At 41.7% G+C, this 25,813-nt stretch overlaps 1 protein-coding gene across 2 annotated transcripts in view; it reads left to right on the top strand.

Moving 5' to 3' along the window:
• Nucleotides 1-368: 368 nt before the first annotated feature.
• SERPINB8 (serpin family B member 8) overlaps nucleotides 369-25,813 on the top strand; it is a 51,078-nt gene continuing 25,633 nt past the window's right edge. The window contains exons 1-7 of one of the 2 annotated variants that reach the window (XM_026448225.2): nucleotides 369-684; nucleotides 9,672-9,849; nucleotides 11,176-11,313; nucleotides 13,099-13,216; nucleotides 14,704-14,846; nucleotides 16,219-16,371; nucleotides 20,632-23,157. In XM_026448225.2, coding sequence (XP_026304010.1) covers nucleotides 9,682-9,849; nucleotides 11,176-11,313; nucleotides 13,099-13,216; nucleotides 14,704-14,846; nucleotides 16,219-16,371; nucleotides 20,632-21,036 — 1,125 coding nt within the window. In that variant the 5' untranslated portion in view covers nucleotides 369-684; nucleotides 9,672-9,681 and the 3' untranslated portion in view covers nucleotides 21,037-23,157. Of the gene's footprint in view, nucleotides 685-9,671; nucleotides 9,850-11,175; nucleotides 11,314-13,098; nucleotides 13,217-14,703; nucleotides 14,847-16,218; nucleotides 16,372-20,631; nucleotides 23,158-25,813 lie in introns of those variants that run through there. The other variant, XM_026448226.2, reaches the window with a different exon arrangement.

Below are 25,813 nucleotides of genomic sequence, written 5' to 3'. Positions count from 1 at the left end.
GTTTCAAGAGGATAGATTTTTACTAATTAGATTCCAATCAAATATCTTTGAGTGATTAGTATATGTACTGAAAATCAAATGTCAAGGTTTAGTAAGTACAACCAATGCTGTCTTTATTCCATTTAAATCAGTCCATTTCCTGAGACCCTTTCCCCCATCACTGCTGTCAATCCAAATTTAAATGTTTATATGTTTTATAGCATTTAGAATACATTAATATTGAGCACATTATTACGTATAAATTCATAGCGATCCATTGGGGATGCACGCCAAAACAGCTTGGAAACTGCTGACTTTAGCAACTTTAACCTCTGATTTTGCCTTTAGTTAATTTTCAAAGTTAAGTCCTCACTTTGAGAGTACTCTTGCACACACACACCCGAAACACGGATATTGAACATACTAACCCAGAAAAACAAACTAATCTCCTGTTGAGCAAAGCCTTCCACAACCACCCTCCAAGGACCAGTCACTGGCCCTCTCTCCGGTGCCCGCAGACATCCACACAGGCCCAAAGAATCAGGGATTGCACAGGCCAGGGCAATTGAACGGTTCTGAGTCATCTGCCGGAAGCCTTGCCCTCAATCACGGCGGACGTGAAGCATCCACAAAGGAGGAATAGTAGAAGCAGCGGCGGCGGCAGCAGCGGCGGCGGCAGCAGCAGGAAGTGGGGGCCTCTCCCAGGTACCGGGCGGGGCAGGCACGCAGGTGCCCAGGTTCCCGCGGCGGCCACCTCTTCCCTGGAGCGCGGGAGAGAGAGGGGAGAGAGGAAGGCCAAAGCAGGACTCAGAGCGAGGCAAAGGCGGGCAGGAAGTAGGGGAATGACGGTGGAAGGCGGCCGGGAAAGAGAGTCGCGGGGCTGTGGGGGTCGCCCTGGCACCAGCCGAGGTCCCGAGCCCCACCGAAAGACCCGGCCCAGGCCGAGGGCCGGGCCCAGAGAGCAGCAGCGCGCAGACCCTCCCTGACTCGGAAGCTGCCCCTGGGGAGGGAGCGTCTGTTTCCCCGCCTGCGATTTGCTGCCTGGTGGGAGCGGCGGGTGACGCGAGCAGTGGGTTTGGAAGCGCCGGAAGCTCGGGCGCGAGCCGGGGTAGGGCGACTGGGAGGAGCCGCGGCTGCGAAGGAGGCTCGGGGAGCGCTGGCGGCCGGGCCTGGAATTTCCGGGGCGCCTGGGGCAGATCGAGGAGGCGCCGAGTCCCTGCTCCCCTGGCATCCACGCCTGCTCCTGTGCTTACAGCATATTGGTTGCACCTTCTCCTTCCCTCCTTGTCCCCTCCCTCCGTTCTTTCCATCCCTGCCTTCATTTTTCTGTATTTCTCATATTCCCTTCTTCATTGGTTGCTTCCTCTCAAACGGGATTTGGGGGGTGGGTGCTTCCTCACCTACGCCCCTCTCTGTCGCAGCAACGCTCCGGCGTTATTTTAACCAATTCCTCACTTTCCAGACACTCTCAGTCCTCTGGCTGCTGCTCCACTCCTGAGACCTCCGCATGCCAAACGGCCTCACCCAGGGCTGCTCTCCGGGCCCCTCCGGCTTCCCTGCCTCGGACTCAGCGTAGACCGCGCCCTCTTCCGTGGGTCCCCTTGGAGAGGCAGACTCGTCTTCCCAGTTCTGCCAGCACATCCTGATGGCTGGGTCGAAGTCTCCGTTTCGCGCGCTGGCTTTCTCTCCGTCGCCCTCCTCTGTCTCTTCCTTTTACTACCTCCGTGTATTGGAAATGCCCCAGAAATAGGTGGATTTCTTCTCTTGTGCCCCAACTAGATATTCTGCGTAGTTTCATCCATTTTCATGGTACCTCTCGGAATCGGGATGCTGGTGGCCCCAGGTCACTGGCTCTAGACCGTCTACTCATCCCCAGTCCCTAATTGTGTTTACAAACATCCTTGGCTGTCTTTGTTACAGGTTTACCTGGTATGGTGTGTTCCACACATCTCAAATGAAACAAGTCATATTCCCCATTCCAGCCTGACTTCTCATATAAAATTCCAATGGTTCCTGACCCACCCTAAGTATGAATTTATAACAGCTAGGCACCTCGGGACTTGACCCTCCTGCGCTGTATCCCTGTGTGAGCTGTCACTCTGCCTCCTGGCAATTCCAGCCCCCACTTCTCTATTTCAGAGAATACCCAGCAGTCCCTGGCCCATGGACCACCGTGGCTTACCTGCCAGCTCCCCAACCTCTTTTCAAACCAAATACTGAGCCGGATCGTCTTTCGAAAGCCCCAATGCACTCGTTTATAAGGCGTTTGTTTAAAAACCATGCATGACTTTCCAGACCGTAATCTCAAGTTCAAACTCCTAAATGTGGCATAAGGGTCCATCCTGTCTCACTACCACGTGGCTCACAGGAAACCATGGAAACCCACCCCTGGGACACCGCAGAAACCATGCCCTTTGTCTTCCTGCCACATTCTTGGCACCTGCTAATTCCTCAGCCTATTATTTGCATCCCCCATTTCACCACCCATGGAATGCCTGCCCAGCTTTTATTTTTTATTTTTTTGATAGGTGGTTTTAATAAGTTTTATTACCTATGGAATAAATACAAAAGAACATTTAAAATGTGTATTAAATTATAAAGAACAGCAGTACAACCCATCACCCAGTTTAATAACTGGAATATTGTCATCGATGGAGGCTCTGCCTGTTTCCCTACTGATGACACCCTCCTCGCTCATCACATCCGCATCCCTCCCCACTGTATCCCCACCTTCCTGAGTTTCATGGTAATAACGACGTTGCTTTTCTTGACAGTTTCACTACGTACACATGCATCAAGAATGATTTAGTTTAGCCTGGTTTTGAACTTTATGTGTATGGAATAATACTGCATTACTCTGTGGCTTGCTCCTTTAATACATTATTTGTGGGAATTGTCCACGTCAAAAACTAGAAGAACTTATAGCTGTGGTTCTTTTAGTTTTTATTGGTCTATATTCCATTATACTAATATACTACAATCCATTTATCCATTCTGTTTTTGATGGACATTTGGGTTGTTTCTTTTTTATTATTATTATACTTTAAGTTCTAGGGTACGAACGCACAATGTGCGGGTTTGATACATAGGTATACATGAGTCATGTTGGTTTGCTGCACCCATCAACTCGTCATTTACATTAGGTATTTCTCCTAATGCTATTCCTCCCCCACCCCCCCCCCCCCCCCCACCCCACAGGCACTGGTGTGTGATGTCCCTGCCCTGTGTCCAAGTGTTCTCATTGTTTATTTCCCACCTATGAGTGCTGCTTGCTTTTCTGTCTTTGTGATAATTTGCTGAGAATGATGGTTTCCAGCTTCATCCATGTCCCTGCAAAGGACGCAAACTCATCACTTTTTTATGGCTGCATAGTTTTCCATGGTGTATATGTGCCACATTTTCTTAATCCAGTCTATCATTGATGGACATTTGGGTTGGTTCCAAGTCTTTGCTATTGTGAGTAGTGCCGCAATAAATAAATATACATGTGCATGTGTCTTTATAGTAGAATGATTTTTAATCCTTTGGGTACATACCCAGTAATGGGATTGTTGGCTCATATAGTATTTCTGGTAATAGATCCTTGAGGAATCGCCACACTGTCTTCCACAATGGTTGAACTAATTTACACTCCCACCAACAGTGTAAAAGCATTCCTATTTTTCCACATCTTCAGCATCTGTTGTTTCCTGATTTTTTTATGATCATCATTCTAATTGGCATGAGATGGTATCATATTGTGGTTTTGATTTGCATTTCTCTGATGACCAGTGATGATGAGCTTTTTTTCATGTGTCTGCATAAATGTCTTCTTTTGAGAAGTGTCTGTTCATATCCTTTGCCCACTTTTTGATGGGGTTGTTTTTTTTCTTGTAAATTTGTTTGAGTTCTTTGTAGATTCTGGATATTAGCCCTTTGTCAGATGGGTAGATTGTAAAACTTTTCTCCCATTCTGTAGGTTGCCTGTTCACTCTGATGGTAGTTTCTTTTGCTTTGCAGAAGCTATTTAGTTTAATTAGATCCCATTTGTCTATTTTGGCTTTTTTTTGGCCATTGCTTTTGGTGTTTTAGTCATGAAGTCCTTACCCATGCCTATGTCCTAAATGGTATTGCCTAGGTTTTCTTCTAGGGTTTTTATGGTTTTAGGTCTAACATTTAAATCTTCAATCCATCTTGAATTAATTTTTCTAAAAGATGTAAGGAAGAGATCCAGTTTCAGCTTTCTACATATGCCCATTTTCCCAGCACCATTTATTAAATAGGGAATCCTTTCCCCATTTCTTGTTTTTTCTCAGGTTTGCCAAAGATCAGATGGTTGTAGATGTGTAGTGTTATTTCTGAGGCCTCTGTTCTGTTCCATTGGTCTATATCTCTGTTTTGGTACCAGTACCATGCTGTTTTGGTGATGGTAGCCTTGTAGTATAGTTTGAAGTCAGGTAGTGTGATGCCTCCAACTTTGTTCTTTTGGCTTAGGATTGTCTTGGCAATGTGAGCTCTTTTTTGGTTTCATATGAACTTTAAAGTAGTTTTTTCTAATTCTGTGAAGAAAGTCATTGGTAGCTTGATGGGGATGGCACTGAATCTATAAATTAGCTTGGCCTGTCCATCTTTTAAAACCAGCTTCAGCCAGCTTCTCTGGAAGGTCTTTCCAGGATTCTATAGGGGTGGTTTTCTTTTTTTTTTTTTTTTTTTTTCTTTTCTGAGGACTTCCTTAGCACTTTGAAAATTATCCTGTTATAGAGCACCTGACTGGCTTGAAACTATGCATTTCTGTATGTGTGTCTTCTTTAGGGTGTAAGCTTCTGGTAAGGGATTATGGCATTTATTTTTCATTGTCTCCTCCCCAAACAGGTAATGAACATTCTACATAAATGCTCTTTGAGTAAACTTATTTTTAGATGTTGTATGGGGAGGGGGAGTGGAGGAGGGAGTTCATAGGTATTTGGGGCTCCCAGGGGGAGAACAATATCATGTACTTGGAAACGAAAGGCTTGCTTTTGAGGCTGACTCTCACTTTTTCTGTGAGTCCCACAGACAGTATTTAATTGCCTCTGTCCTTGTTTGTTCGCCTGTAAAGGAAAAACTAGTTTAATGCCAATTTATTTGGTTGGCTGGAAATAAAAACTTCTGATTCCTGTTTTTTTATATCATAATCTAATTGTGGCATTGACATCTAAAGTATTATTTTGTATTAAAATTAATTGCTTTTTAGATATATTGGGTAAAATCCATTTTGTTTAAACTTCCAATCCTTCTAAAAGCTATAATGTCCAAATGAGATTTGAGAGGAAGACAGGGGAGAGGAGTCATTCTGTTACCTGGTTTTCTCCCCTGCCTGACTTCTAACCTGAGCAGAGGCCAAGGGGGTACACTTGTATGTGAGTGTGTGCTTGTGTATTGTGGCTGCAGGGTAGATATTGATGGGAAATACCACATATGGACCAGCACCTGAGTGTTGAAAAGGAATGGAAGTGGGGACATGAGATGAAGGAAGAGGAAAGATGGAAGAAATCAGAAGTAGCAGTTTGCAACTAAGAGCAGTTAAAATGTAAAGATGAGATTGATGCAATAGTTCAGTTCAGGCCGGGCGCGGTGGCTCAAGCCTGTAATCCCAGCACTTTGGGAGGCCGAGACGGGCGGATCACGAGGTCAGGAGATCAAGACCATCCTGGCTAACACGGTGAAACCCCGTCTCTACTAAAAATGCAAAAAACTAGCCGGGCGAGGTGGCGGGCGCCTGTAGTCCCAGCTACTCGGGAGGCTGAGGCGGGAGAATGGCGTAAACCCGGGAGGCGGAGCTTGCAGTGAGCTGAGATCCGGCCACTGCACTCCAGCCCGGGCGACAGAGCAAGACTCCGTCTCAAAAAAAAAAAAAAAAATAGTTCAGTTCCTTCAGAACTACTGAAACTATTGATACAGTAGTTCAGACAGGATGATGAAACACACCTACACACACACAGCCCAACCTAAGTTCATGCTTGCTTCACCCTGAGTCCAAAGCTCTTATGCTAAGGTTGGATCAAATTCAAATTTATTTGTGTCTCTGTCTTACCCAGTTTACCTAAGTCTCTCCATCTTTAAGTTTCTTTGGTGCCACCTTCTGGTGGGCCCAGTTCTATGAAGTTTGACTTCCTTCCTGCCTCCCAGTCTCTGAAATGTCCTCAAGTGAAAGATGAGGTCATGAGGGACCCCGGGACTTTCCTGCACAGACTCCTCTGCCTTCCAACATCTGCAGGGCCTAGTATAAGCTCTGGAGAGGCCTTATGATGTGAGGATAGTGAGGAACCGGAACATTTTATTCCATAATAAACAACCTGTTATGTACAGAGTACTGTGGTGCAAATTATGCCATGATTGTGTTTTCTTGGTTCACATTTATTTTACTTAGTTTTTTGAACCCTAACCATAACCCTAACCCTACTTGTTTGTTTCTGAACTGCACTAACGTTTATTTTAAACTTTAAAGAATTTGCACTGCTTTAGACTGTTGTTCTATATTTAGAGTGTTGCCTTTACACTTTAAAAGAAATATAAGATCACTTTTGTGTTGAAGTAAGAGACACCCTTCTGTTTGAAAATATCTTAGGAGGAAGCAAAATATCTTAGGAGGAAGCAAAACATCCAACAGTGAAGATTCTTTGGTTAATACAGTTGTTCCCCACTTCCCTGTCTCAGCCACTCAATTCCCCTTTCCTCTTGTGCCCTAAGAGACCCAAAAGAACTGTCCAAGACCCCCAATAAAGGGATACAGTTTCAAAGCTGCTGCACCAGGCACTTTGTAGGCCACTGGGAAACTGAATGAGGCTCCATCTGTTTATAGAAATGAACACATGCACTATGATTTATATCTCTAGATAGAGTTTCCAGGACTTTTTGTTTTGCTCATTTGCTAATTTTCAAAACTGGAGCATATTTTTCTTGTTTTGACTTTACATTTTTTCAGTTAAAAATTATATATGTTTATGAAAAAAAGGATAATATAATAGAAAAAAATATCTTGTAGGATCCTGAGACTATAGATAATGATTTGTCCTTTTATTTTCCCAAATGTTCTCAATTGTAAGAGCAAAAGGGCTCAGGGAAATTGAGATGAGTTGGTGAACTGTAGTATTTTGTGAAATAATAGCCCAAGTTTTTATAAGGTTTGATAGAAATGAACAATAACGTAGGACTTATAATAATGTGCTAAAATTGGCGACAGAGTGAGACTCCATCTCAAAAAAAAGTACTAAAATTATAATAATTAATAGTAAGCTGTAATAGCTTTTTAGCACTTCAAGCAAGGTGCCCCCCTCCGTTAGGCTTCTCCCTTCCACAGAACTGGTTGATAGGGATGATATCTTTCTTGATAATTACATTTCAAAGGGATGGCTTGCAGGTCTTTGAGAAAGACTGTCCTGGGATGTAAACAAAGACCAGTCCTGGGATGTAAAACTAGCAAGAAGCGTTTAAAAAAGATTTACATCTCAAAGGGGCTGATAAAGAATTTACAATGACAAGTTCTCTAAATAAAATGCTTTAAGAAACAGGAAGAAAGGGCCTAGAGGCAGGAGGAGGCCTGTTTAGTTTCTTTATTTAGTCAGCTTTGCGTTGTCTAAAGTTTATTAAAGCTGAGGGGAATGTTAAGACTCTCTTAGCCAGGAGGAATCAAAAATCAAGGCACCTAATTAAAAGTGCTCACCCGATGACTAGATGAGGGCTTCATATTTTATATCCATACCTATGGGCTTTCTTTGCAACTCCATAACCCAGTTTCAGCAGCTCTTGGGGAAAATGGGACATCTTTTTGGAGTCACCTTGAAAAATAATGTATTTTTGTCTTTCCGGTAGCCCCATATTTTAGGTCAGCCTATTTCAAACAAACTCTCCACATTTGGTGAAATGAATCTAGCTATTTTCGCAGGATGTGATGACAGACATAGTTTTTATTGATAAAGAATTACATTTATAAGTTTTAGAACATTCTTTATGTTGTAGACGTTAAACTGAAAGATAATTAGCAGCAATGGGGGGATTTTGTGTGATGATTAAGAATTCAGGCTCTGGAATCAAACTGTGGGTTCCAGGTGTTTATGACTACTTGAGGGTTCTGGAATGAGTTACAAAACCTCACTCAGTCTTCTCATCTCTAAAGTGGGGCAATAATTGTACTGATCTCATGTGTTGTTGGGTGATAATGGAAAGTGCTGAAAACAGTGCCTGGCACCAAGATTTTTGTTGTTGTTTGTTTTGTTTTTGTTTTGTTTTGTTTTCTGAGATGGAGTTTCACTCTGTTGCCCAGGCTGGAGTGCAGTGGCACGATCTTGGCTCTCTGCAGCCTCCACCTCCTGGGGCTCAAGCAATTCTCTGGCATCAGCCTTCCAAGTAGCTGGGATTACAGTTGCCACCACCGTGCCTGGATAATTTTTGAATTTTCAATAGAGATGTGGTTTCACCTTGTTGGCCAGGCTGGTCTCAAACTGCTGACCTCAAACTGCTGACCTCAAGTGATCTGCCCACCTCAGGCTTACAAAGTGCCGGGATTTCAGGTGTGAACCACCACACCCGTCTGCACCAAGACCTTTTGGCTGCTGCTACACCAAGGGAGCAAGTAAGCAGGTCTTGGAGGGTATCTGTGCCCCTGTTGCTGAGAGGGGTACCAGTCATGGGCCCTGAGATAGGCTATTTTATGAATAAACCATTGTGTTTGGACGAACTGAGGCAAGATGGTGCACTTCCGGGTTCTTCCCCCCCCCCCCCCCCAACTCTTCCCGCGCGCGCGAAAATGCAGCCGGCGCCCAGGGAGGGTGCAGACCAACTGGGCATGCGCCAGGTGACGTCAATCTGAAGAGACCAAGATTTACCTGGTCGCACCTACGGAACGCCCCTGACACGCCCGTGCCCCACCTATTGCCCTCCCACTCCTAGAAAAGCCGCTCTCCGCCATTGAGCCACACGGCCTTCTTGCAGCCCCACTCCTGTCGGGATGTCGGGACTGTGGGAAGTCTGTCGGAGAGCCCCACGGCGGGGAGACTCTGCCGGCCTCCTTTGCCGGAGGCCGACAGACTTCTCCCGCACACCTTAGGTTACCAAAATAAACGTGCAGTTTTGCGCCTGACCTTTGCCTACTTGCTGGTTCTTTTGCGCCCGCTCGGCTGGTCTTAGAAAAACAAGACACATTGTTTTTGTTTCCTATTGGTATGGTAACCCGTTACCACACATTTAGTGGCTGAAAACAACACACATTTATTATCTTACAGGTCTGGAAGTCCTAAGTCCAAAATGGTACAGCAGAGCAATATTATTTTCCGGAATCTCTAGGAGAAAATCTGTTTCCTTGCTTTTTCTGGCTTCTCAAGGAGGTCACATTCCTTCATCAGTGGCCCCTACCCCTCTGACCTCTGCTTCCGTCCTCATGTCTCCATCTCCGACTCTGACCCTCCTGCGTCTCTTATAAGGACCCTCGTGATTCCATTGAGTCCACTGGGATAACTTAGGATAATCTCACATCTCAAAATACTTCATTGAGTACCATTTGCAAAGTCCTTGTTGCCAGGGAAGATCATGTTGTCACGTTTTGGGAATTAGAAGTGGAAGTGTTTTGGGGGGTGGTTATTCCACCACCTCAGTGTCTGCTGACTCGGGGACGAATGACTGTGTGGCCACAGGAGGGCTTAGCTGATGTGCTTTTCTGTGCTGTGCCTTTGATGCAGACCTTCCCTGATGGATGACCTCTGTGAAGCAAATGGCACTTTTGCCATCAGCTTATTTAAAATATTAGGGGAAGAGGACAACTCAAGAAACGTGTTCTTCTCTCCCATGAGCATCTCCTCTGCCCTGGCCATGGTCTTCATGGGGGCAAAGGGAAGCACCGCAGCCCAGATGTCCCAGGTATGTGTGCTTGTCGCAAAGGAAGGAGAACGGCATGTTTCTCTGTGCTTCCATCGAATTGTCTTTCTGTACTTTTGCTCCAGCTGATGAAAGCCTGTGGAGCTGGAGGTGGAAGGGGGAGCAGCACGGCAGTGGAGAAGAACAGAAAGGGGTAGAAAGGTGAAATATGTTGGACGGATCACCTCCTCCGATGTTTATGAGAGAAATCAAGCCATAGAGTTATTTTCTCTAGATCAGATCATCAGTACAGTCTGGCAAATTCACACCTTTGATAAGTAAGATAAACTATCATTCTGTCCCGCAAGAAGGCAAAATATTCCAACCTTGTTACATTTTAAACTTTTGCTAACATTATATTTTAAATAGACATGCAGCTGCCTAGATTAACTTTTTGTTAAGTGGGTTATTTTTAGTGCACGATTATGCATCCTGGGAAAGGAATGTAATACAAGTGTAGACATATCTTCTGGAGTGATTTAGAGGAATATATAATCTGTTTGATTCAAACTGGTGATGTATATATAACCTTATCTACAAACGAGGTGGGAGATAATACTTTAGGAACAGTTCTCTGACTATTGGTGAAAATATCCGAGATAATTGCCAAATGGATGTCACTTTACCACCAATATCAGGGGTGTATAGACAATCTCCTAAAATGCACCTAGGGACCCCAGTTGACATCCTTCTGTGGTTGTTTCTTTCAACTGATTGGAGGAGTGAAGGTTTGGACTGCAGGTGATTGAGAGATATAGGAACAACCTTAATTCTCACTCTGACTTGACATTTAATTTCTAATATGGTCTGGAGAACTTCTGTAAAATTGCAGATGAAACATTTTTAGTTTTATTGCTGCTTTTGTTTGTATTACCTGAGTCGTAATTCATCCCAGTTACTTTTTTCAGCTCTGCCTTCCCCCTGAATTATTGCACAGTGCCTTGCTGGGATGAATAAATTTGCTAGACTAGTGGTTCTAACAGGGGGGTGGGAGGTAGGGGTCGGTGGGTGAATTTTTCCTTCCTGGGGACCCTTGCCAAGACCTGGAGTTTTAGATCCCGTAACTGAGAGGTGCTACTGACATCTAGTGGATAGAAGCCAGAAGTGCTGCAAAAATCCTACAACGCTTATATGAGACCAGGAAGTGTCCTGGCCCCAAGTGTCAGTGCTACATTGCCCACGTTGAGAAACCCTGTGCTAGAGAATTAGGCCAAACCTTTTTAAAGTAGGATCCTGTGTGATCTGTTTAGCACAGAGGTTTGTTTGGAGGAAGCTCTTTGGGAGAGTATAATGGCAGTGTTAAAAGTCAGTGTTGGTTTCTGTTTCCAGGCACTTTGTTTATACAAGGATGGAGATATTCACCAAGGTTTCCAGTCACTTCTCAGTGAAGTTAACAGAACTGACACTCAGTACTTGCTTAGAACTGCCAACAGGCTCTTTGGAGAAAAGACGTGTGATTTCCTTCCAGTAAGTAGTATTCATATATTGATGAAAAAGAAATTGAAAATAAGTTAGACTACAGAAGAGTAGAGAATAAAGTATAACTGTACCGACTTAAAATATGCTTGGAATTACACTTCTGAAATTACAATTTTAGATTTTATGATGGCTTCTGAATTACATCCTTTGTAAATTGTTTCTGATACACCCATCCCTGTTATCAATCCCAATATGTCAATTCTCCTGCATGCAGCCCTGCTTCTCCCCCTTAATTCCCTATGCCTGAGTGACTACACCATTCGACGTGCTGTACAGAGCTCCTCCCCAGTCCCATGTGTGGTTATTGGGCTGCCTCCTGCTGAGATAGCCTCTCAAATTCTCTTAAATTTGCCCCCGTCTTCTGAATTGCATCTACAACTGACACAATTGTCTTTCTAAAATGGAAATCTGTTCATAAAACTGAGGTTTTAAATTTAAGTAGTTCCTATTTACTTAGGCATATAATTCCAAGGTTCCCTAGTCCAGCCTGGCATAGTACAATCAGTGAGGTTCAAAAATTATGGCACATAATATGCAGGGTGATGTTGTCTGGAAATTAGTGAACCGATCACAGCAAACTGGGCCATCCTATTGGCTGGAGGTTCTGAGAGGGCTCCTCTAAGGTTCAAGTACATCCCTGTCCTGGTAGCTGCTGGGTGCTGTTCCCGGAATTTGCCTGCTCTGGGTTTATCTACCTCAGAAAGTGACTCTGGATCCAGGAATTTCCTGATGAATCCATTTCATTTTTGAACTTTAGCCTGATCTTCTCCTGTTATAATATTGGGGACACGGAATCAACCTCTACTTTTCTTGGTGGCTTGTCTCTTCCTTCCCTCTATATCCCCTTTATTTGGCTGAAATTAAAGTATTTGAGAACATGGAATGGACAGAGGCTGGGAGCCAGTTTCCAGGCCTGTTATATCTGAAGCCAGGTTTTTGTGAGGTGAGTTATCTGGGTTTTAATGTATTTGGTACAGGCCTTTTCTGATTGGACCCCAACTTACATTTCAAGGCTCTTTCCCTGCCACTGTTTCCCTTAATCCTCTTCCTGATACACACAAACACACATACATGTGTACACACACACACAAACATGCATGCAATCCACACACATGCAGGTGCACAAGCACACACATATGCACCCATGCACACAGATGTTCACATGCACGCACATGTATGGACCCAGTTGCACATACACACTATGATCCAGGCCTATCACCCTCCATTCCCATGGGGCCTTCCTTGCTCTGTATTCTTCCAACCAACCGTATGACCCAGATCTAAAATGCTATTTCCTTCTTTGCAGTTCAACACGATTTCTTAACAATCTAGTTCCCTCATAAAGCCTCTCATTTACTCCAAACCACAATTCTGTAGTTTGTGCTGGTGATGCAAAATGAGTAACAGTGTGTTAGTTACTCATTTTTAGTTAGTTAGGCAGTAACTGCCTAGTGGGGGAAGCAATCTTAAAGTCAGTGCAGTGTTTGACAGGGATGCTTCTGGGCTGTTATGTGGATAGTGGCAGCTCATGATGTCCTGTAAGTGTCTGGGTGTCTCAGCTGCCTCTTCTCAGGCTGTGGACCTCCTCAAACCGAGCGCTTTGCCCAGTACCAGGGAAGAATAGGTTTTCGTTAATTGCACGCATGCACCATAAAGTGCAGTGTGACCTGTCCAAGCACTTACGGTAGAAACGCAGTAAGAGAAAACAAAATGCTTTTGCATTTGTGGGAGCCTTTACCAAATGAGACCAAACTCAGTGTTTTGTGTTTGCAGGACTTTAAAGAATCCTGTCAGAAGTTCTATCAGGCAGAGCTGGAGGAGTTGTCCTTTGCTGAAGACACGGAAGAGTGCAGGAAACATATAAATGACTGGGTGGCAGAAAAGACTGAAGGTGAGACAGTTTCATTTCTGTGGATTTGGAATTACTACGCAGTGAGGCTGAGATTGGCTGGGATGGGACCTCCGTGGTGTTGCCACTGTGACCTGCTTACCACAGGCCTGTTTGTGTGTATTGCTGAGTTTGCAGGTCAACAATGCAATTCTGTCGTTTCTTATCAGATCATGAAGTCCTAATTTCTAAAACTAATGTTGAATCTCAGACCTCCTCCCCTGTGGACCATGCTGGAAAAATCCCTGGAAAATAGTTCCTCCTTGGAATCCTGTTAATCTTCTATCTGAGAGGCCCTTCCATGCTCGGAGATGGAATGGCATTCAATTAAGTTGCAGCTTAGAGAGGGCTCTCATGTTATCTCCTCCCCGTGGTCATGAGGACAACTTAGTGGTTTGATCTGCAGCCTTCTCCTTCCTTTTTAACTTGGCCGTGGCTATATTTGCTCTCAGAGTGCAGCCTTTTCTGAATTTGCTCCCTATTCTGGACGTGCAGCAACATGGAGCCTGCAGTGTTCCCTGCCCAGACCACACTCCGTCCCACCAGAAATATTTCTGCCAATTCTTTACTTCAGTAGGAAAAAAGGGGAGGCATCCTTTAAAGCATCTCTCCAGTTGTTCCAGCAGTACTGTCACCTGAGGAATCTAGAAGCTCCTCCACACCTTCCTCCCACTGCTCTATACCTGTCACTTCTCTTGCAGGGCTGCTTATACCCTTCCTTCCCTTAGGCTGACCGCCAGAATATTAGAGCTGGAGGGGACCTTGGGGATGACCTTGTTACCCTCTCATTGGACAGCTCAACTTGGGCCCCTCTATTCCATCCCCCTAATTCCTTTGCCCCATTCACCCCTTTCAGAGACGCTGCCTTCTCCCATTGACAGGTCTGTGTTCTCTCATCCTTTGGAAGCCATTCCTTGTCTGATGAGGTTAGAATATATGTATACAGCAATGATCCTCAACTAGGGGTGGCTTTGCCCTCCAGGTGCCATTGGATAATGGCTGAAGACAGTCTTGGTTGTCAAAATTGGAAGAAATGCTGCTGGCTAAACATCCTACAATGCCCAAGACAGCCCCCATAACAAAGAGTTATTTGGCTTAAGATGACAATAGTGGTGAGGCTGGGATATGATAGTGCCAAGGTTGACTACCCCATAGTCAGAATCAAGACTCTGAGGTGATGTTCTCAACTCAGCCGCTTGTCACCTGTGTGCACTCGGCAAAAAGTCTGGCAAATGCTCTGATCCTGAATTTCTACATCCGTAAATTGAGGGCAAAATGATAGTTGCCCTTCCTACTTCAAGGCTTTTTCTTAAGCACAAGCGATGCACTGTGTATGCCACACTGCTAAACACCATCGCCCAATTCATCGGGTGGCCAGGAAGACAGAACTCCAGGCTGCCTCTCAAGCCTCTGCCTTAGGGATCAAAGGATGTTTGTAAAGTAATACTTGTTTCCCCACAAATTGCAATAAACTCTCATCTTCTTTATAGGTAAGATTTCAGAGGTACTGGATGCTGGGACAGTCAATCCCCTGACAAAGCTGGTCCTTGTGAATGCCATCTATTTCAAGGGAAAGTGGAATGAGCAATTTGACAGAAAGTACACAAGGGGAATGCTCTTTAAAACCAACGAGGTAGGGAAAGAGTTTTCAGATACACTGCTACTTTCTTAAAGTAATATTACAGGAAATATTCTTTTAGAAAAATGAATAATTTATTTGACATGATCTTGATTTTAATCTATTTCTGAATTATATTATTTTATTTTCTTTGAGACAGGGTCTCTTTCTGTCACCCAGGCTGGAGTGCAGTGGTGCAATATCAGCTTACTGCAGCCTCGACCTCCCAGGCGCAAATGATCACCCAACCTTAGCTTCCCAAGTAGCTGGGACTACAGGTGCACCACCAGGCCTGGCTAATTTTTGTATTTTTTGTAGAGACAAGGTTTTGTCATATTGCCCAGGTTGGTCTAGAGCTCCTGGCCTCAAGTGATACACCTGCCTTATCCTCCCAAAGTTCTGGGATTACAGGCATAAGCCACTGTGCCTGGCTTTTTTTCTGAATAAATTTAATGCCTCCTGTATGTCTTTAATGGCGGAAGGAGGAGAGAAACAAAACTAATTTTGGTACTCATGGTTTTGTTTTTCCATCTTTGATCAAATCTATCTTCCATCTCTGGTCATATGATTTGGATTGGAGGAGAATTTCTTCTAAGCCTTGGAATTATGTTTGCATGATGCTATTACTGTCTAGAGCTAGTTAGATACCTTTTTGCAATATCAGTGGCAACTATGCCTATTTATTACCTTAAAAATCAAAGTTATACAATCCTGAACACAAGAAAAAATGTTGGCAGATGTAAAGCCCTAACTTTACATTCCCTTTTGAATATGAAAATGACTGGTATCAATAGTTGTTAGCTTGGGATTTGACATCCATCAACCTGATAATTTCATATTGCACAAAGATATGAAAGTTAAAAATATATTTGATGCAGGCTTTAAAAACAGCAGACCTTACACATCTCTTCAAGGTCCCCTTCCCAAGAAAACCAAGGGCATAAAACCTGTTCTACAACTGGGCAACTTTAATTCTGAGTTTGTACTGTACATCTTTTCTAACCAGATCCTTCAGCCCAAGGGCCTGAATATTTACCTTAATTTCAATAAGTAATGTTTAGTTGGAAGCTTCCATGAGAAAGCTTCTCTATGAATGTTCTCTAGAAAACAAACACAACTTCTTCTAAGAATAATGTAGATTTTTGTGTCCTTGTCCATTTACCAAACTGTTTTTTTTTTTCCTCACCCGGTAATAGTTGATTTGCTGGAACAATAGTTTGTTCTATTCATACTAAGATGTACTAATGAAGATTTTATATCTATCAGCATAAATGTGCAGAAACAGAAATTATACACACCTAGAGTTTCTGTGAGTTAGATGTATCCTATTTTTAGTAAATTATTCCCATTTTTCAGTGATCTAATTTTAATTTCATGTTTCTATTAGGAAAAAAAGACAGTGCAGATGATGTTTAAGGAAGCTAAATTTAAAATGGGATATGTGGACGAGGTGCACACCCAGGTCCTGGAGCTGCCGTATGTGGAAGAGGAGCTGAGCATGGTCATTCTGCTTCCTGATGATGACACGGACCTCGCCGTGGTAAGCCCCAGGCAATGAGTCTTTGAGTGTCTGTGGAATCCAGCTGAGCTCATTGCTTTATGTCCATCTACCAGTTGGCATTTGAGGAGTTTCCAATTGGGGATATTACATGTAGTGCTGGGTGAACATCATTGAGTGTCTTTTGGTGAATATGTTCATGCTTTTCTGTTGAGTGTATACATATATGAGTGGACAAGTTTTGATGAACCTAAGAAGAGAGAGTTCTAAATATATTGTTAATTGGAATATTATTCTTTTTTTAAAATTATACTTTAAGTTCTAGGGTACATGTGCACAACGTGCAGGTTTGTTACATATGTATACATGTGCCATGTTGGTGTGCTGCACCCATCAACTCGTCATTTACATCAGTTATAACTCCCAATGCCATCCCTCCCCCCTCCCCCCCCCATAATAGTCCCCAGTGTGTGATGTTCCCCTTCCCATGTCCAAGTGATCTCACTGTTCAATTCCCACCTATGAGTGAGAACATGCGGTATTTGGTTTTCTGTTCTTGCGAAAGTTTGCTGAGAGTGACGGTTTCCAGCTGCACCCATGTCCCTACAAAGGACACGAACTCATCCTTTTTTATGGCTGCATAGTATTCCATGGTGTATATGTGCCACATTTTCTTAATCCAGTCTGTCACTGATGGACATTTGGGTTGATTCCAAGTCTTTGCTATTGTGAATACTGCTGCAATAAACATACATGTGCATGTGTCTTTATAGCAGCATGATTTATAATCCTTTGGGTATATACCCAGTAATGTGATGGCTGGGTCATATGGTATTTCTATTTCTAGATCCTTGAGGAATTGCCATACTGTTTTCCACAATGGTTGAACTAGTTTACAATCCCACCAACAGTGTAAAAGTGTTCCTGTTTCTCCACATCCTCTCCAGCACCTGTTGTTTCCTGACTTTTTAATGATTGCCATTCTAACTGGTATGAGATGGTATCTCATTGTGGTTTTGATTTGCATTTCTCTGATGGCCAGTGATGATGAGCATTTTTTCATGTGTCTGTTGGCTGTATGCATATCTTCTTTTGAGAAATGTCTGTTCATATCCTTTGCCCACTTTTTGATGGGGTTGTTTGTTTTTTTCTTGTAAATTTGTTTGAGTTCTTTGTAGGTTCTGGATATTAGCCCTTTGTCAGATGAGTAGATTGCAAAAATTTTCTCCCATTCTGTAGGTTGCCTGCTCCCTCTGATGGTAGTTTCTTTTGCTGTGCAGAAGCTCTTTAGTTTAATTAGATCCCATTTGCCAATTTTGGCTTTTGTTGCCGTTGCTTTTGGTGTTTTAGACATGAAGTCCTTACCCATGCCTGTCCTGAATGGTATTACCTAGGTTTTCTTCTAGGGTTTTTATGGTATTAGGTCTAACATTTAAGTCTCTAATCCATCTTGAATTAATTTTCATATAAGGAGTAAAGAAAGGATCCAGTTTCAGCTTTCTGCTTATGGCTAGACAATTTTTGCAGCACCATTTATTAAATAGGGAATCCTTTCCCCATTTCTTGTTTTTCTCAGCTTTGTCAAAGATCAGATGGGTGTAGATGTGTGGTATTATTTCTGAGGCCTCTGTTCTGTTCCATTGGTCTATATCTCTGTTTTGGTACCAGTACCATGCTGTTTTGGTTACTGTAGCCTTATAGTATAGTTTGAAGTCAGGTAGTGTGATGCCTCCAGCTTTGTTCTTTTGACTTAGGATTGTCTTGGCAATGCGGGCTCTTTTTTGGCTCCATATGAACTTTAAAGCAGGTTTTTCCAATTCTGTGAAGAAAGTCATTGGTAGCTTGGTGGGGATGGCATTGAATCTATAAATTACCTTGGGCAGTATGGCCATTTTCACGATATTGATTCTTCCTATCCATGAGCATGGTATGTTCTTCTGTTTGTTTGTGTCCCCTTTTATTTCACTGAGCAGTGGTCTGTAGTTCTCCTTGAAGGGTCCTTTACATCCCTTGTAAGTTGGATTCCTAGGTATTTTATTCTCTTTGAAGCAATTGTGAATGGAAGTTCATTCATGATATGGCTCTCTGTTTGTCTGTTACTGGTGTATAAGAATGCTTGTGATTTTTGCACATTAATTTTGTCTCCTGATACTTTGCTGAAGTTGCTTATCAGCTTAAGGAGATTTTGGGCTGAGATGATGGGGTTTTCTAAATATACAATCATGTCATCTGCAAACAGGGACAATTTGACTTCTTCTTTCCCTAACTGAATACCCTTTATTTCTTTCTCTTGCCTGATTGCCCTAGCCAGAACTTCCAACACTATGTTGAATAGGAGTGGTGAGAGAGGGCATCCCTGTCTTGTGCCAGTTTTCAAAGGGAATGCTTCCAGTTTTTGTCCATTCAGTATGATATTGGCTGTGGGTTTGCCATAAATAGCTCCTATTATTTTGAGATACGTTCCATCAATACCGAATTTATTGAGCGTTTTTAGCATGAAGGGCTGTTGAATTTTGTCAAAGGCCTTTTCTGCATCTATTGAGATAATCATGTGGTTTTGTCTTTGGTTCTGTTTATGTCATGGATTACATTTATTGATTTGCGTATGTTGAACCAGCCTTGCATCCCAGGGATGAAGCCCACTTGATCATGGTGGATAAGCTTTTTGATGTGCTGCTGGCTTCAGTTTGCTAGTATTTTATTGAGGATTTTTGCATCGATATTCATCAGGGATATTAGTCTAAAATGCTTTTTTTTTTGCTGTGTCTCTGCCAGGTTTTGGTATCAGGATGATGTTGGCCTCATAAAATGAGTTAGGGAGGATTCCCTCTTTTTCTATTGATTGGTATTGTTTCAGAAGGAATGGTACCAGCTCCTCCTTGTACCTCTGGTAGAATTCGGCTGTGAATCCATCTGGTCAATTGGAATATTATTCTTTATTCTGCATGGATGATCTACTTGAAAGCCCAATGATTATTGCACAAAAGTCCTGGAAGAGGGTAGAGATCAATCTGGGCAGTGATTCTCAAACATTAATGCACATATATGATTCTAGTGATCTTGTTAAAGTGCAGATTTTGATTCAATGGAGTGTGGCCTGATGTCTTGCATTTGGAACAAGATTCCAAGTGATACATATGCTTGGGACCACACTATGAATAGCAAAAGTCTAAAATACAAGTGAGAAATTTACCTTATACAAGAGGAGAGAAAAGTCTTACTATGACAGATAAGGAGCAGAGTCCAGGAAGGGAAAAGGTAAACTTGCAAGGTAAGAGGTCCAAGACTAATAGTGCACTGGTACACCAGCTCTGGGAGGTGGAAGTAGCCTTCATTTACAAAGTTTGCTGATTCTCATGACATGGTAAATACTCCCACCATGGCTGACTATAGGCTATGAAGGGTTTAACAATCGATAGGAGCCAGCTCTGGCACACAAGTTCTCAGGATGTTGAGGGTGGGCTGCTTGATTTCCCTGGCTTCCCTTTGGAATCAGAAAGTTACTGCCCTAAGTCAGGGATGACATCTGTTGGAGCCACTTATGAGAAAATTAGGAGAGTCTAGAAATAGAGTCAAAATCAAAACAATGCTCATTGGAGAAGAGCACCCACCTGGGTTCCAGTTGGTAAAGGGAAGGGGAGATGCGAGTAGAAGGCCCTTCTCCCTTTTTTCTTTCTACCTTATTGATAAATAGAAAGAGTGATGGATCTTGAAGAATTTGAAGCTAACTCCAGGACAAGCAGAGGACAAACAAGGATACCAGATGAAGTCTTGTTGAATTCCACATTTCTCATCTCGTGCTCCCTTCTCATGCCTCCCTTCATCTTCAGATGAAACCCAATTCCCTCTCCTTTGCTCTGTAAGAGTTACCCTCTGATTTAACCCTGAATAGTCCCCTGATTAGACTCAGAAGCAGAGTTCTGAGCCGTGCTCTTTGTCTTTTGTCAAACAGTCTCTCCCACTCAGAGTAATATGTACTGCGTGAAGATTAATGTAATGAATTGGTTAGAATTTTCTAAACTGTTAAAAAATGTTTTTAACATTTGAAAGGAGTTAGGTACAAATTATTTTTATTAAACATTTCTGCCTGTCTCAGGTGTTTACTAGCTCTTTTACACTTGTCTCCATAAAACTTGGAAAAGATGAAGATTTGGGAGAAAATCTTGGTTTTTATAAAAGAAAATATCTGTAGATTTTCTTGGACCAGAACTTACCATCTAGTTGCATGTCATCAGTGGAGGGGTGTGTGGGTATCAGGCTATTGTCATCTAAATTTTAAGGTTTGGCTCTTTCTTATCCTAGGTGGAAAAAGCACTTACATATGAGAAATTCAAAGCCTGGACAAATTCAGAAAAGTTGACAAAAAGTAAGGTTCAAGTTTTCCTTCCTAGATTAAAGCTGGAGGAGAGTTATGACTTGGAGCCTTTCCTTCGAAGGTTAGGAATGATCGATGCTTTTGATGAAGCCAAGGCAGACTTTTCTGGAATGTCAACTAAGAAGAATGTGCCTGTGTCCAAGGTTGCCCACAAGTGCTTTGTGGAGGTCAATGAGGAAGGCACAGAGGCTGCCGCAGCCACTGCTGTGGTCAGGAATTCCCGGTGTAGCAGAATGGAGCCAAGATTCTGTGCAGACCACCCTTTCCTTTTCTTCATCAGGCACCACAAAACCAACTGCATCTTTTTCTGTGGCAGGTTCTCTTCTCCGTAAAGAGGAGCAATTACTGTACATGCCCTCCTTTCCTTCTGCCTACCTTGCCTTAATTAACATTCCATGTGACCCAGTTGGTGCAGTGGCTTGAATGCCAAAATAAAGCGTGTGCACTGAATAGTGTGTGAATGTCTTTGCTGAAGGTTCCAGAGCCACTGAGAATAACTGAGGCCACAGATGCCTGAAATTCAGGCCTGGGAAGGCTATGCTGGTTTCGGAGTGTTTGGGGTGCCTCCCATTGCCTCTGCCTTCACTTAAGTCTGTGCCCATTGTTTCAGGGGATCTTAAGGAGATCTCAGGGCTTCAGGAGCCAGCCCTCTATGTGCTCTTCTATCCGCCCAGCTCTGCCCACCACCACTGCCATGCTGAACAGGGACCAGTGCCCAGGCAACACTGCACACAAAGCCAAGGACAAACCCTACAGAGTAAAGCTGCAGCCACCCTGTGTCTCACATGCAGCTGAAATAGTGGTCTGCTTCTGTCACTGTCGCATAGACAGCTCTGCATGCCCCCTGTCTCACACAGTCTGTAATGAAAACAGCTCCTTCTTATCTTTCCATAAACCTCAGATACAAGTTCAGGGACTCAGCAATACATTTCAGGACTGAGCTAGGAGGCAAATATCTGAAACTTGCTGTGCTGTCCTTTCTATTCCTTTTCCCTCTGAAATACACAAAATATCAAAGGAACTTACACAGCACGCCACTGAGTCCTCTAACTAATCATATATGCTCAAATACGGCTCAAGCACACCCCTTAAGAAAGAACCTCCATACGTTACTTTTTTTCTGACTAAAAATAAAATCGTATTGTGGCAGCAATTTGGAAACTACAGCAAAGTCTCCAAAAGATTTTAAGTCACCCACAATTCCAACACACAGCAATCACTGCTGTTAATAGTGATATACATCTTTCCTATTATATGTATGCAAATAGAAACTTATAAGCATTTTATTACAAGTTAATCATATCCTTCAGTAGCTTATTTCTTCCATTACTTATGAAAAACCTCCCTTAAGATCTTTCCAGGTCATCAGTTTGATGTGCATAGTATTCCACTGTGTGGCTGGATTTCTATAATTGAATCTAATTTTAGACAGTTTGAGTAATTAAAATTTTTTCTATCAATAAATAATAGATTATTAATAATAAATATATATGATACTGTTTTGGATATACTAAATATCTGCTCACATCCTTAATATACTTTTTAAAATTCTTAAGAATAGTATTGTCGAGATAAAAGCTGAGCACATTCTGAGACTTCTTCCAAATTGGTCCCTAGAAAGTTCCACTGGTTTATACACTCACTTATGTCACCATTTATACCACCACTAACTGCCGCCTGCTTTATTATTTCTTTAATGAGTTGGACTAAACAGTGGTTACTCCTGACTCTGTTTTTGACTGACAGTTAACAGTTACATGAACCATTCATGTTACAGCTCTTACTTAAATTTGACCAAGCTAGGATATATTCTGTGAGGCCACATTCATTTCAGGGATCTTGTTTTCCAAAGCAGGTTTGGCCAAAAATTAATCCACAGGACTGAAAGGTATACATCTGTGAGTTTTGTTCTCACTTCCACCTCTAATTTGAAGAAAACTTTATACTTTTATTGCAATACAATCGACACAGAATACATTTCACGTATTTAACCTATACAATAAGTTCTGACACGTTTTCCATGAAACAAACCATCCCTATATTCAAGATAATGAACCTATCTGTCATACTCCCAAATTCCTTCTTGCATCTTTGTAATTTCTCACTCTTCCTTCTCCCTCTCCCCATCCCATCCCAACCACTGATCTGCTGGGACAACTACTGGTCTTCTTTCTGTCACTATAGAATAATTTGCATTTTCGAAGAAATTTACATGCATGGAACCATGCATCATCTATGCTTTGTAGTATGACTCCTATCATTACAATTATTTTGAGATTCATTTATGTTACTGTATATATCAATAGTTTATTCCTTTTATTGGTAAGTAACATTACTTTGTATAGATATACCATGATTTGTTGATTAACACATTTACCTGTTGATGAACATTTAGGTTGTTACCGAGATTTTCACTATTGAAAATATAGTTTTTATGAACATTTATGTATATACATCTTTGTAGGGACATATGTCTTCATGTCTTCATTTCTTTTGTATATAGATACATAGAAGTAGAATGGCTGGGTCATATGGAAGGTGTGAGTTTAACTTTTTAAGGATCTGCCAAATTGCCTTCTAAAGTGGTTGTATCATTTAACATTCCCAGTAGAGCCTAGGAGAGTTCTGGTTGTTCTGCCTCCTCACCAACACTTGGTACTACCAGTGTTGTTACTTTCAGTGTGTACCGGTTTTAGATTGCATTTCCCTAATGCCTGATTATGTTCAGCATTTTAAAAAACGTGCTTATATGCCATCCATTTATGTTATTTGATGAAATGTCTTTTTAAGTGTCTCATCAATATTTTATTGCTTCCTGCTTTATTTTTTATTTATTTTTTGAGACAGAGTATCTCTCCGTTGCCTCAGCCCCCTGAGTAGCTGTGACTACAGGCGTGTGCCACCACACCCAGCTAATTTTTGTATTTTTAGTAAAGACAGGGTTTCCCCATGTTGGCCAGGCTGGTTTTGAACTTTAGACCTCAGGTGATCTGCCCACCTTGGCCTTCCAAAGTGCTGGGATTACAGGCATGAGCCACCGCACCCAGCCTTTTGTTTTCTTATTGTATTTTGAGAAATCTCATGATATGACTACCAAATCTTTTATCATATATGGGATTTGCAAACATTTTTCTCCCAGCTCATGGCTTCAATTTTCATTTTTATAACAGTGGCTTTAAAAAGCAGAAGTTCTTGATTTTGATGAAGTCCATTTGATCATTTTGTTTCTTTGTTTATGCTCAATGCTTTTGTTGTCATATTGAAGGAATGCTTTGCCTAACCCAAGGTCACAAGGATCTTCTATGTTTCTTCTAGAAGTGTTATAGGATTTGATTTTCCTTTTTGGCTATGATCAATTTTGAGTTCATGTTTTGCATATGATGAAAAAGCTGTCCATTTTCCACTGAATTGCCTTTGCATCTTTGTCAAAAATCAGCTGATCATGGATGTGTGGTTCTATTTCTGGATTCTATTGGATTCCATTGATCTGCTTGTCTATCTTGATATCAATTCCACATTGTCTGAATTACTGTAGCTTAATAATAAATTTTGAAAACACTTAAGTGACATGTTTTCCAGCTTTATTTTTCAACGTTGTTTTATCTGCTTTCAGTCCTCGATCTTTCCCTGTGAATTTTATAATTTGCTTGTTGACTTGTACAAAGCCTACTGCAATTTTGATTAGGATTGTGTGAATTCTAAACATCAGTTTGGAGAGAATAGACATGTTAGCAATATTGAGTCTTCCAACCCATGAGCAAGGCAAGTTTCTCATTTCTTTTAGGTTTTTATTAGTTAATCTCAGCATAGTTTTGTAGTTTTTGGTATACACATCTGGCACAAATTTTGTCAGATTTATCCTTAAGTATATCCTATTTTGTGCTATTATAAGTTGTGTTGCTTTTTAATTTCAATTTCTGATTAATTATTGCTAGTATATGGAAATATAATACAGGTTTTTTTTTTTTTTTTTTTGGTATCTCAGCCTTGTATCTTGCAAACTTGCTAAAATCACTTAGTTCTAGTAGCTGTGTTTCTAGTTCCATGTCTGCTAATAAAGACAAATTTTCTTTCTTTTCCATTTAGATAGCTTTTTTTTCCCTTGCCTTATTGCACTGTCTTGATTAGAAGTAGTGAAAACAGACATCCTTATCTGGTTCCTGATCTTAGGGGAAAGCACAAAGGCTCCCATCATTAAATGTGATATTAGCTGTAGGCTTTTCATAGGTGTCCTTTAACAGGTGAAGAAGGTTTCTTTTATTCCTAGTTTGTTGTGTTTATATCAGGAATAGATGTTGGATTCTGTCAAATGCTTTTTTGTATCTTTTAGATGATCATATGGTTTTGTTAATATTGGGATTAATTTTTGAATGTTGAAACAATCTTGTGTTACTGGGATAAACTCCACTTGGTCATGATGTATTTCCTATTTTGTGTAGTATTGGATGCAATTTGTTAAAATAGTTTTAGAATGGCTCATCTCCATTCATGAGAGACATTGGTCTGTATTCTTCCTATTTTGTAATATCTTTGTCTCATTTTGGTTTTAGATAATTCTGGTCTCAAAGAATGAGTTGAGAAACATACCTACCTTTGCAATTTTCTGGAACAGATGTTGTACAATTGGTGTTATTTCTTCCTTTAATGTTTGGTGAAGCCATCCGAGACTGGAGTGGCTTTGTACTACAACTGTAATTTCATTAATAGGTAGTGAACAATTCGAATTACATATTTCTTTTTGAGTTAGCTTTGGTAGCTTGTGTCTTTCAAGGAATTTGTTCATTTCCTAGTCATCAAATTTAGTGGTGTAAAGTTGTTTATAACAGTCTCTTATTTTTCTTTTAATAACTATAAAATCTGTAGTGATACCATCGCTCTCATTTCTGAGATTAGTAGCTTGTGCCTTTTTTTCTTTTCTGATCAGTATGACTAGATGTTGATAAATTTTATTGCTCTTTCTCAGAACCAGCTTATGGTTTCATTGATTTTCACTATTGTTTTTCTTTCCACAACATTGATTTCTGCTTTGATCTTTATTATTTCTTTTTTCTCATTACTTTTCATTTATTTTTTTCAGTTTTTGGTGTAACCAGCCGTGATCCCTGGTGT

The sequence above is a fragment of the Piliocolobus tephrosceles genome, chromosome 18 (assembly GCF_002776525.5).
Source record: "Piliocolobus tephrosceles isolate RC106 chromosome 18, ASM277652v3, whole genome shotgun sequence".
In the NCBI taxonomy this organism is placed as follows: domain Eukaryota; kingdom Metazoa; phylum Chordata; class Mammalia; order Primates; family Cercopithecidae; genus Piliocolobus; species Piliocolobus tephrosceles.
Note: the sequence above shows the minus strand (reverse complement) of the source record. Positions and strands in the feature narration are given on the sequence as shown.